Source organism: Spodoptera frugiperda, chromosome 13, assembly GCF_023101765.2.
Source record: "Spodoptera frugiperda isolate SF20-4 chromosome 13, AGI-APGP_CSIRO_Sfru_2.0, whole genome shotgun sequence".
Taxonomy (NCBI): Eukaryota; Metazoa; Arthropoda; class Insecta; order Lepidoptera; family Noctuidae; genus Spodoptera; species Spodoptera frugiperda.
The window spans coordinates 8,578,537-8,590,169 of NC_064224.1; the positions used below are offsets into that span (position 1 = coordinate 8,578,537).

Sequence of the window (11,633 nt, forward strand, 5' to 3'; positions counted from 1 at the left end):
ATTTGTTAGATTTTACCCGGAGAGTTATAGAAATGGGGTAAGAAATAAAACATATTTTAAACTTAAAAGTAATTTAATATTTGAAAAAATATTGATGTGTTTGTTACATCGATACATATTGTAAGATATAACTATCACTATGTCTTATACTAGAACAATATCGTACACGATCGTTCAAAGGGGTACCTAGCACCTCATTATAGGCAGACAGACAGACAAACATGCAGACAAAATCTTATATGTATAATATGATGATAGGTGATTTCTGATGACAAGTTTTTTCAACGGCGGGTAACACTGTCCACTTAGTACAAGTTTGCTTTACATTGAACGAAAACGAAACGAGAACGCGTTCGGCGCTCTGATTGGCCAACGCGAATGAACCAACCAATCACAGCGCCGAACGCGCTCTCGTTTCGATCTCGTTAAACGTAAAACAAACTCGTACTAAGCTCACTGAACACTGTAAATATGTCAAAAATTGCATGAACTTACTTTTAGACCGGTATATGAGACACAATAGAAAATACATTGTCTCGCGTGGATCTACTTCCCGGCATACTAAGTGTTAAATATTTGGATGCGAATTTGTAATAATAATTACAAAAACCCAAGTATAAAAAATGGCCACAAAAAAAGTACCAAGTTTGAACCGAAGTACTTCAATAACGTTCTTAAAATATAGTTCAACTTCTATCACCCCTATGACCGACCGTCCACGATTCTTAGTTAACCTTTTGAACGCCAATGGCATGAATAGATGTCATGCGCAAGCGTGCCCTGTGCGCCACCGACATCTATAGATGCCAAGAAACAGATCACAGAGAAAAACAAAATAAACACATTCGATAACATTTTGGAATCCCTAATATTTTCAGGGTTATTTCGTTGAATTTTAATTTTTATTTTCGTTGCTTGGCGTGGAGGGCACAGCGAAGCGTTTATGCTCTGGCGGTCAAAAGGTTAAACTTTAGCAACCACTCTTTCTTAATTAATCCTCATCCATGGGCTGTTCCTCATCTCTCTCCTTCTTCTTCTTTTTTTTCTTTTTCTTCTTGGCACTGGCCTCAGCATCCACGGCCTGCTGCAGTTCATCCAACGCTTCTTTCATTACTTCGATATTCTTCTTAGGAATGTCACCGGTCTCGTAGAACTTGAGACGGTCTTCGACTTGCTGGCGGAGTTTCTCACCAAATACGGATGATTGGATTTCTAGGGGGGAAAAAGGAATGTGGTTAATTTTTATGTGAAATGAACCAAGATTATCATCTACTGGGTTTTTCAATATTCTGAGCACTTTGTATTATTAATTATATTGTTTTTAAGAGTCAAAACTTTCTTAACCTTTTGAACGCCACGGACGTTTATAGACGTCTAACGAAATCGTGCCAAACACGCCACCGACGTCTATAGACGTCAAGAAAACGACATTTTTTAAATACAAAATAAATATACTAAATTAAGTTTTCTGTGTTTCTTTTTCCTATTATTTCAAACTACTTTAGTGAAATATTGTAAATTGACACAAAGATATATTCATTATTTGAATTCACAAGAAAAAACAATCGTCAAATATTGCTAATCGAAATCCGTAAAATTGTGTATTTCCCCACGCCACAGACGTCAAGACACGTCAGCTAGTGATGGGTAGGTAAGGTAACTTATATTCCAAATTTATGAAATATTTTATTGAAAGTAGCTTACTATTACTTTGACAATTACTTTTTACTGACAAATATTCGTATCTGAATATTCCTAATGTATAATATTTAAAAAAATGTGGAAAAGAACTTATAATTGATATCCTTAAATCGATAGTTTACTGTCCACTCTCGCGCATCCCTATGTAAGAGCTCATAGACAGTTACCTGTACGCCACAGACGGGAATGGACGTCAAGCGGTGACGTCATTAGCGCTACGGGAGTCCGCTAGTGCTTTACTACATTTATTATTATGATCGGTGGTAATATTAAAATTTGAACAGCAAAAGGACTTGGATGACATAAGTTTGCCAAGTTTCGAAGAATCCGACTAATAATTATATGTAAAACTAGCGACCCGCCCCAGCTTCGCATGGGTGCAATGGTGATATATTATACCTGTATTATACATAAAAACCTTCCTCATGAGTTACTCTATCTATTAAAAAAAACCGCATCAAAATCCGTTGCGTAGTTTTAAAGATTTACGCGTTCATAGGGACATACAACATGACAGAAAAAGCGACTTTGTTTTATACTATGTAGTGATAGTGATGATTAAATTGTTTTAAATAATAAAATATTATTATTTTTTATGTACCACAATATCACATGATCACATCCCTACTCGCATGCGAGAAAGTTGTCAAAAGTCGTGCCAGCCACGCCAGAGACGTGTCTTCACGTCGGCGGATGTCGTCACGAACCAGATTAGTGATGTACCTTATTATATTATTGATTTATTCGTTTGTAGTTCTAATGTTTGCTTTTAGGTTGCTTAGAACTTAGTAACTGCTGTTTAATGATAGTATGATACCAAATAGGGTCAAGTTAAATAAAAGACCAATGCAACGAATAATATTTATTTAAAAAATATAGAACGAAAAGCACGGATTCATTGGTTATCGATAACTTTTCGTTAAGATGTTGGAATCACTATTTTTTTTGTAGGTTTTTGTACTGAATTTGTGGCTTGGCGTAGAAGGGGCGCCGATGTGTTTACGCTCTGGCGTTCAAAAGGTTAATGTTTCTTAAATTCTTTTATAAATTTTGTTTTTCAAAAAATATATCTATCATAAGTAGAAAATCTCAGTTTTTTGTCACTTGTATTGGCAGATAGAAAACACAATATTTTGGATTTTAATTTCACTTTCTAAGTAAATTATACTAATTTTATTTTCTTATTTTACCCACTGAGTAAGTACTAGGTAGGAGTAGGAGTATGAGTATGAGCGAGATAGACGTAAGTAGGATATGAGTAAGAGCGAGATAGACAGACACGAATAGATTTTGCTAAATAATATTAGTGTATGTATATATTTGACTGCACGGTTGGTGCGGTGGCCGGGCAACTGGCTGCCGCGCAACGGGTAGCGGGTTCGATTCCCGCACGGAGCAACTCTTTGTGTGATCCGCAAATTGTTGTTTCGGGTCTGGGTATCATGTGTATGTAAACTTGTATGTTTGTAAACGTACCCACGACACAGGAGAAAATCCTAATGTGGGGCAACGTTTCTTTTAAATAAATAAAAAAAAAAAAAAAATGAGTATCTTACCAGAGAAGCAGTCGATCCTGGATGCGATGGAGCACTTGTTGGCGAGGTACCGGCTGATGCGGCCCTTGTTCTTGAGCCCGGCGCGCCCGATGAACGTCGAGTGGTACAGCAGCCCGTACTTGGGAGTGTTCGAGCGAGTCTTCAGCGCACGGAACAGGGCTTTCTCAGCGCCTGGTCATGGAAGAAGTTTTTATTAGTAAAGTATTTACGGATTAAGAACTCTAATAGGCATAGAATGTGATAATGACGGATAGAATATGACATTGATTTATGCTCTATACAAATTGATAAATTCATTTTTAGTAACCAAATCTATACACAAAAAAATAAAGTATTTTTTCGCAAAACTTAAAACAGGTGACAGACATAATGCAGTAATGGATTTTTATAATAGGCCCTTTTTATTCAGGATGGAAAATCATCAAATAACTATTAGCTAAGGATAGTCATCATAATGGCTGCTCAAACCTGAAACTGAGGTGGAGCATCAGATTCCTAATGACTAAAAACTCCACTCTGTGTTATATACTCGGTTAATATTACTTAAATATATGCAAAAATAAACATACCCAAAATCTGCAGTGTAGAGGCTGGGTACTTGGCGAGGCTGGTGAGTGAGCCGGCCTTGGAAATGAGTCGCGCTCCGACCTGGTCTCCTACCAAGGTGGTCAGGTTCGGAGCCACTGACTCCATCTTGGTATGCAGGTACTCGGCTATCTGCTTTCTGTAATTATCGTAATATGAACATGTATTTATTTATCTAATACTGCCTAAACTAGGGTATTCTAAATCATAAATGTCAAGGGAGGATCTACAATACTTGAACATACAATATCACACTTGGTAATTCAAAAACAATTTGAAGATCACAAATAGTTGTTATAGCAAAAGTTATGCCAAGGAGTCTGGAAAAGTAAAAAGTAACACATGTCGGGCTATAAATGTACTAATTTGGCTGAATGCGGACGGACGGACAAACTATTGTTTATTTCTTTCATTCTTTGCTGACGCTTCAAAAGTACCTAAGTATTTATGGTTTAATTAGAATAAATGATTTGACTTTTGACTTTGATCTAAGAAGGGACAATATTTAAGAAATTATAATATACTAGATACTTCCGCGCGGTTTCACCCGCTCTGCTCGGTTCCTATTGACCGGAGCGTATATATAGCCTATAACCTTCCTTGATAAATGCACTATCCAACACAAAAATAATTACTCAAATCAAACCAGTAGTTCCGGAGATTAGCGCGTTCAAACAAACAATCAAACAAACAATCAAACAAACAATCAAACAAACAAACTCTTCACCTTTATAACATTAGTATAGATTAGTATAGAATATGTAAATAATTCAGAAACATACCTATAATTACTGAGTCCAACAACTCTGCCGGCGAACATCTGGATATTAATCAAGTCAACTGGAGAGATGTCCATGCCCATAGACATTTTGGATGCATCAATAATAGCCTGGGCCTTCTCCGAGTCACCGAGGATCTCCGTCAAAGGTTCCACTGACTCATCGCTCAATGATTTCCTGTCCTTGATGAATTCTGCGCACTTGGTGTACAACTGGTTCTCTGGCACAATGTTGATCAGCTCCGGGAAGTGGTAGGAGTACCATTCTCTGTGAAAAAAATATTTTTGGTTACATTTTTTTTACTATTATTGCTTTTTTCAGTTTTTCGAAAATTTCTCAGTAGTAGCACAGAGTCTGGAAATATGCCCGGTATATGGTGGAACTTACAACATAAATTGTGAAAAGCAGGTGTAAATTGTACAGTGGAATTACATTCTATAATGTACACCTCTGCCTATCGGGGATAAAAAGCGTGCCGATATTTAATTTACTATGAAATGTTAAAATAGAATAATTGGTGAACTACGATTATTCCCACTCGTAAAAGCCGACAAAAATTCGACTCATGTTACAGGTGACCCATGAGCGGTGCAAATGGCTTTCCATAATATTAGTATCGGTGATCAATTAACTTATTAAGTCTTCCCAAATCCTACCTATCTTGGAAATACCCTGAAATCAAGCCTTTTCTTACCTGATCCTCATAGAAAACGTGTTGATATCCTTGTCGAGTTGGTCAAGTAGCGCTATAGACTGGATGATCATGTTGTCTACTCGGTGCACGTTGAACTTGACTCGGGCACGGGAGTACGAGTGGCCTAGACCGAGCTGTGCTACGCTGCATGCCTTCAGAGTCAGACCTTTGATCAGGGCGTGGAAGTGGTGACGGATACCTGTTGATAAATAACAAGTTGTAATAAGAGGAAAAGTGGTTTCAGTGACCGATTAATTAGAACCAAGTAGCTGTTTAGCAGAAACTCATTATTGCTAATTTTGTTTTTTTGTTAAATAAACAAATGTTAAGTTTAACACGCCTAAATATAACACCACATGATGAACATCACTGGGAACTATTGTCAAATTAGTAGAATTTTATTTTTTCATGAGATTTTACTTAGTATTTATAATATATTAATGTTTTAATAGCATTAATTGACTTTGACTTCGTAATATTGTAGGATATTATTATATACAGAATTTATTTGAGTTCCTAGGTAGAATGTAGCAGATAATTTCATACACATTACACTTATAATGGAGGTACATGTGTGGATACTATTGCATTCACTATAGCACTGCTGTTATTACCACAAATGCAGGGTGCACTTGCGATAGATCAAAGCGTGCATACTATTTTAAAATACACATTTTATAAGGCTGGTTGTATTTTATTTAACTGTCTTTGAAGAATCGGTACAATACATGTACATTATCTGACACACAACACATATTCTAGATCTTAGTGAAAATAAATTGAACTCTACAGAAACTAATAAAAACACAATCACTTTTCATTTCAGAAAGCCAAGTAAATAAGTTAGAAAGTTAATTTAACAAAACTTTATTTAGATTTCTATGTTAACTGCCTAGCTGGCTTCTTATTCCTAAGTATTTGGAATATAACATAGTTATATGCGGTTACACATGCAGTTTTTCATTCTCCTAACATTACTACATTTGTTTACCGTAGTCAAAAGATAACAATGATACAAACCTCGGAGTATCTCCGGAACAGCACCAGTGTGTGAGCATGGGATCTCCAGAGCCTCGCTGATGGCAGCCCCCAGTTTGGGGTCCAACACACCCAGGGTGCATTTGCTGCGCTTCTTGCGCTTTGGAAGCGCTCCCTCCAAGAACAGGTTCAAGTCTTCTGGTACAATACCTGTTTGGCAAATATTATGTTATAATTGTGGTATTTTTTTTGTAGTTATAACAGGTACTTGTTGTGTTATTTAGAGCAAATTTTGTGGTAATTATAATAAAATAAATTGTTTATAGACCATGCTGTTAATTGTTTACATCTCTACATTGAACACAATAATCCCATCGATGCTAGAGTTAAAGATTAGTTTTAGAATTAATATAATAAATAATATAGCATCTTGCAACATGATAGGAAATACAGGACATATTTTATTTTCATAAAATTACCACACAACTCTGTGGATAGTTTAAATAAACTAACAATGAGTATTTTATACAATTTTGGAGAAAAATACAGCAGAAATAAGTTAACAGACGTGTCGTGTGGTCTTTATCAATGAACACGCGGGACACTAACCTTCAGATATTGCGTTTATATTTTCCAACGCTACCACTGCAGATTTGAATGGCTGGAATGCGCTCAGCGTCACAACAGAGTTGAATCGCTGCAAGTCAGTCACAGACTCCTCAACTTGAGGCAAAAACGCCGCAAGTTCTTCAAATTCGGCAACTTTGAACAGGGCGAACCCCGCACTGTGTTCGTACAACACATATAATTTACTCTGAAATAACATAAAACTTTATCACTTATGCCTACCACACATTTTAAACAAACCAAATAAAAATATTACGCACCATTTTTTATTATTTCACTTCAATTTATTTTCATTTTTCGGGGAGAAACAAACACGTGAGTTTTGTTTGCTACCCCGCTCACGAAATGTTTTCGAGGTTATGAGTTTCGTGTCACGTAATGAGAACAAGACACTAGAAGATAGGCACACAATGCCGCGACCAGTAAAAGAAAACTTGACTAATTTTAGTGTTGCAAGTTCAAAATTCTATTTTACTTGAAAATTATTCAATATTTGCTATTCGAATATTTTATTCTCGCTATTTAGCCTTAAAAATAAATAGTAATCGTTTATTTTCTCGACGTCAAATATAATTTACGTAGAACGAAACGGACTGTTGTCTACTTCAATAGTGATGGACCTAGTAATAGCAACTCCTTAGTATTTTTAGGAATGAAACAATAGCTACTTACTAAAGTCATTAAGTTCAAAAAGTGTTATTGAGAAATTTATTTTATATATTGCATTTATTTGCCTTGTGCTTTTGCTATTTGCCACCAAAATAATTTTGAGTGCGATCTAGTAATTAATATCATTACATATTTTATTTAAAAATGCGTATTATATTTTTCCGTGCAAAATCAAAACTATATTAAATATTTTTTATAATATCAAACATTAGGAAAGTGATCTTATTTATTATTTAGTTTTGATTGTTTATTACTAAGTACATTTTAGTAATATTTTTAAGTCTGTTTACGTACAACACTACTTGGCGTCAACGGACAAATTTGACATTTCAATTTGAAATTCTCCCACGGGAAATTGCGTACGGGTTTGTTGTTATTCGTGGTGATATTGAATAATCTTTTTTAAATGTGGACTAAAACTGAACACAACGTGTAAAGTGATGTGAAAACTCTAGATATTGAGTTTATAAGTGCATCTATGTGAAAACACGGTGTTAAAATGGCTACAATTACGATGCAAAGAGACCTTGTTGTCTCGTTCAAGAAAGAGACTATTTTGAACGTGGGAATACTCAGCAAGCTGCAGCAAATGCCTTCGGAGCTTAGCAGATTGATATTCAGGGAGAATGCTTTAGAAAAACCGACCCAGAGTTTGTTTAATCATCTGTCGTATTACTTGGTGTCAATAATCGATAATCAGGTCTGCAGTACATTGCCGTGGCCGCTGTACGACACGAAGACAGAGAGAGCGTACAGAAACGAGCTCTCTAACTTCATCACAGACTACAGCAACAAAGGTTTGCTGTCTCCAGTCATGTCTTCCTACTTGGTAAACCCTGGATGCTACAAGGTGACCATGCTAATATTCCAAATGTCTCAACTTGCTGTCCAAAGGGTCGTACAAACGAAAATGATAAATGATTCACAGAAAAAGCTCTATGACACCATGACAGAAGATTACAAATCACACAAAGAAGGTTTTATAGAGAATATTGATAAAGAAACAGTGTCTATGTCCAACAAGTTCTCCAATTATTTATGTAAAAGAGCGGCAATGGAGAAAATAGCTGAAATGTTCCGTAAGAAGATTGTAGAGATGGAGAATAAAATGGTTGAGCTTAATGCACAAAAATATTTAGATGATATTGTAGATGGATATTTGAAAACGCACAAAGTTGATGAAGTAACAAAAAAAGAAATATTAAGTATAAAGGATGTTCACAAACCAGCAAAGTTCTTTGATGACTGGTTGGCGGAGACAGACAACAAAATAACACAATTAGAGGAGGAATGGGATTTGAAAATGAAACCGTTCCTCCAGAAATGTGTAGACACTAGGAACAGTAGCCAAATGTTGATAGCAAGACAAACGGGTGAAGCAGAAAGGAGTTCCTATACTCTAGAATACAATCCTAAAACTGATGACATGTGTACGAAGGAACTGCAAAGCCAAGTAAACAGTGAACAGAGGTACATCCTCAAAAACATTACGAAAGATGACAAATTAAGTTTTCCGAATCTTATACGAGCTTTCCTCATTTCAATATGTTTTATACTGAAAAATGCTGAAATAGGAGATGAGATTTACAAGTTCAATCAGTACTTGGATGGAGGGAAACGGAACTTAGCGGAGATTGTGTCTGCAATGCGAGTTCTTGTGGAAAGAGTGATGACTGCTGAAGCTAGACTACAGGTAAAATTAACTTTATTATACTAACTTAACTTCTATTACTCAAGATTCAATGTAAAAGATTTTAATTATTCTTCCCTTCCTTATTTCAAGGTCATTTGAGATCACAAACTCAAGATGATGCAAGAATTCATGAAATTTTTTGCGTATCTGATATCTTGGTAACTCTAAAACACCATGATCTTTACATATTTACTAAATTATATTTTTTCTTTATTCCAGCCATCAGAATCGTCATACAATCAGTCAATATCTCTGAAGGAATTCTCGGAAATACCACCATTACCTGACCTCTCAGATTTGAAGATGGGCAAAGACCTACAGTCTCAAGTTATATTTGACAACTTCACTCCTCTGAACATTTCGAAGCATCAGTTCAATTTGCGTAGAAGAGTGCAGTCTTTTGTCAAACCGCCGTCGCGTTCAATGCTCATCGCGCCCTTCTACCAAGGACCAAAGGACGACTTCCTGAAAACCCTCATATCATGCCGCTTTAGTTCCTACGACCGTCCAAACACGACACAAAACTTGAATATGTCCGTAATATCTCAAGTCAATTGTAGAAATAATGAGACCATAGCCGAATGTTCCTCTGGTTTCACCAAACAGCAAATATTGAGACTACTGTCAACGAAGAAGTCCAGTAGTTCCAAAAAGTTTAAATATAAGACTGAAAGACCAGACATTCAAGTGAAGAAAGGAGGATTGTTCAATGAGTCTGTAGTGTCTAATATTGACAATGCTTTATTCAGAAGTCATTCATCACCTAATCTCTTTGAAAACAGAGAAAAGCGGTCAAAGATTCCTATTCCTAGGAAGCTCTCTATTATGCAAGAAGATTGTCCACTTCTAGAAGTTTCTGGAATCTCAGTGTTGGAGAAAGACAATAGTTTTGGCACTCCTGAGGGTGTGCCTCGGTTAGAGAGTACACGGAAAATATTCGACGCTACAAGCATGCCTGCCATTACTGTAACTCCTGAATCAGAAAAGGTTGTCACAGAGAAAGAAGACTCAAACAAGGTGCATTTTGCAGAATTAAATGTACCAAAACTGCAGGAGAATATTCTGGAAGAATGTAAGACTGAAACTCCAAAAACTAATACACAATTGATTAGGAAAACTAGTTCATTAGAGAAGATTATAAATAGGTTTAAGAAAGTTAGGGCGAGTGTGTTGCCCATTGACAAAAGTAATGAAGAACTTAATGAATTCAAGACTATTGCGGAAGAAAAAGAAAATTTGAATACAGTTAATGTAGATGTATTCACAGCAAATAGGGTCTTATTGCCTGATCTGTTAGGTCCAAGTTGCAGTGTGATACCGCAGAAGTTAACTGAGGATTATTTAGAAGAGTTCAGCTTTGATGATGAGACTCCTTGCAGGAAACCGCGGGAAAGTCTAGGCACGGCCCTAGGAGTTGACAATACATTTTTAGACCAGTTTGATTTGATAGACTAAAGTACTATAAGTTGTGAAGAGTCCAGTATTTTCAAAGTAATAGTAATAAAGTTTATTATGCAAATCTACTGCAGATATTTATACTTACCTTTTATCTAACTAGCCTAACCTGCCTAAAAATATATTGCTGCACAAATATCACACTGTTGTCTGTTACAACTTCCTAATATTAAGTAAATTATGGCTTATTACAATTTCTCAATTTCCTTGTAATGAAGGAACTTCTGTAAATAAAGAAAATTGTGAGGCAAATTTTATGCTACACGAAACGATCTTGCCTCGAAAGGCGTCTAAATATTAAATTATTATGTAATTATTATGTTATCGGCTTACTCACGTAACTGTTTGACGAGGAACTCGTCTAGTTTCAAGCCATGCTAGTTACGTGAGTAAGCCGTTAACATTATAATAATTAATTAGTATGTCTCACGAAAGTTATAATAAAATTAGAGTCTAAATATGTTTGTTTTAATAACAATCTAAAAAGGCTGGTACAGTTTCTTAGACAGTGGATTGTCAGTATTTTATCTGGACTCCATAAGATAATACTTATCCATACCTAAGAAATTGGTAAAAATATTAATTTTTATGAATTCGATTTGTGTTCACATAATGTAGTCAAAAGTTTTAATCTTCTCTCAGCTTTAATTTAATGTTTTAGTTGCTTCCTCGAAAAACGAAAAACAAGTTTTGACAAACTTGTAAATGAAACGCTTTTCGATAGATAGGTATAGTGATAATGAAGTACGTTATATATTAGTTTGTAGTTGTTTAGCTGTTAACTGTTGTCCATGTAACTAGTTTTACTAATAAAATAACTAAACACTCATGTATACCAGTTGTTTTTTTTTTAATTTACAATCTGAAGTCTATCAAACTACATACATATATTATAT

The 11,633-nt window shown here is 35.6% G+C and overlaps 2 protein-coding genes across 2 annotated transcripts; one reads left to right on the top strand and one right to left on the bottom strand.

Moving 5' to 3' along the window:
• Positions 1-54: 54 nt before the first annotated feature.
• LOC118270631 (nucleolar protein 56) lies at positions 55-7,347 on the bottom strand. Its single transcript, XM_035586315.2, has 8 exons — positions 7,181-7,347; positions 6,903-7,107; positions 6,336-6,503; positions 5,316-5,514; positions 4,625-4,888; positions 3,827-3,981; positions 3,258-3,428; positions 55-1,212 (listed from the first exon to the last, which is right to left on the bottom strand). Exons 1-8 carry the CDS (start codon positions 7,181-7,183, stop codon positions 992-994), a joined length of 1,386 nt encoding a protein of 461 aa, XP_035442208.2. The 5' UTR covers positions 7,184-7,347; the 3' UTR covers positions 55-991.
• Positions 7,348-7,911: 564 nt separating this feature from the next.
• Positions 7,912-11,570, top strand: LOC118270606 (uncharacterized). Its single transcript, XM_035586286.2, has 2 exons — positions 7,912-9,282; positions 9,502-11,570. The coding sequence occupies exons 1-2, from the start codon at positions 8,089-8,091 to the stop codon at positions 10,735-10,737; spliced, it is 2,430 nt and encodes an 809-aa protein (XP_035442179.2). The 5' UTR covers positions 7,912-8,088; the 3' UTR covers positions 10,738-11,570.
• The last annotated feature ends 63 nt before the right edge of the window (positions 11,571-11,633 follow it).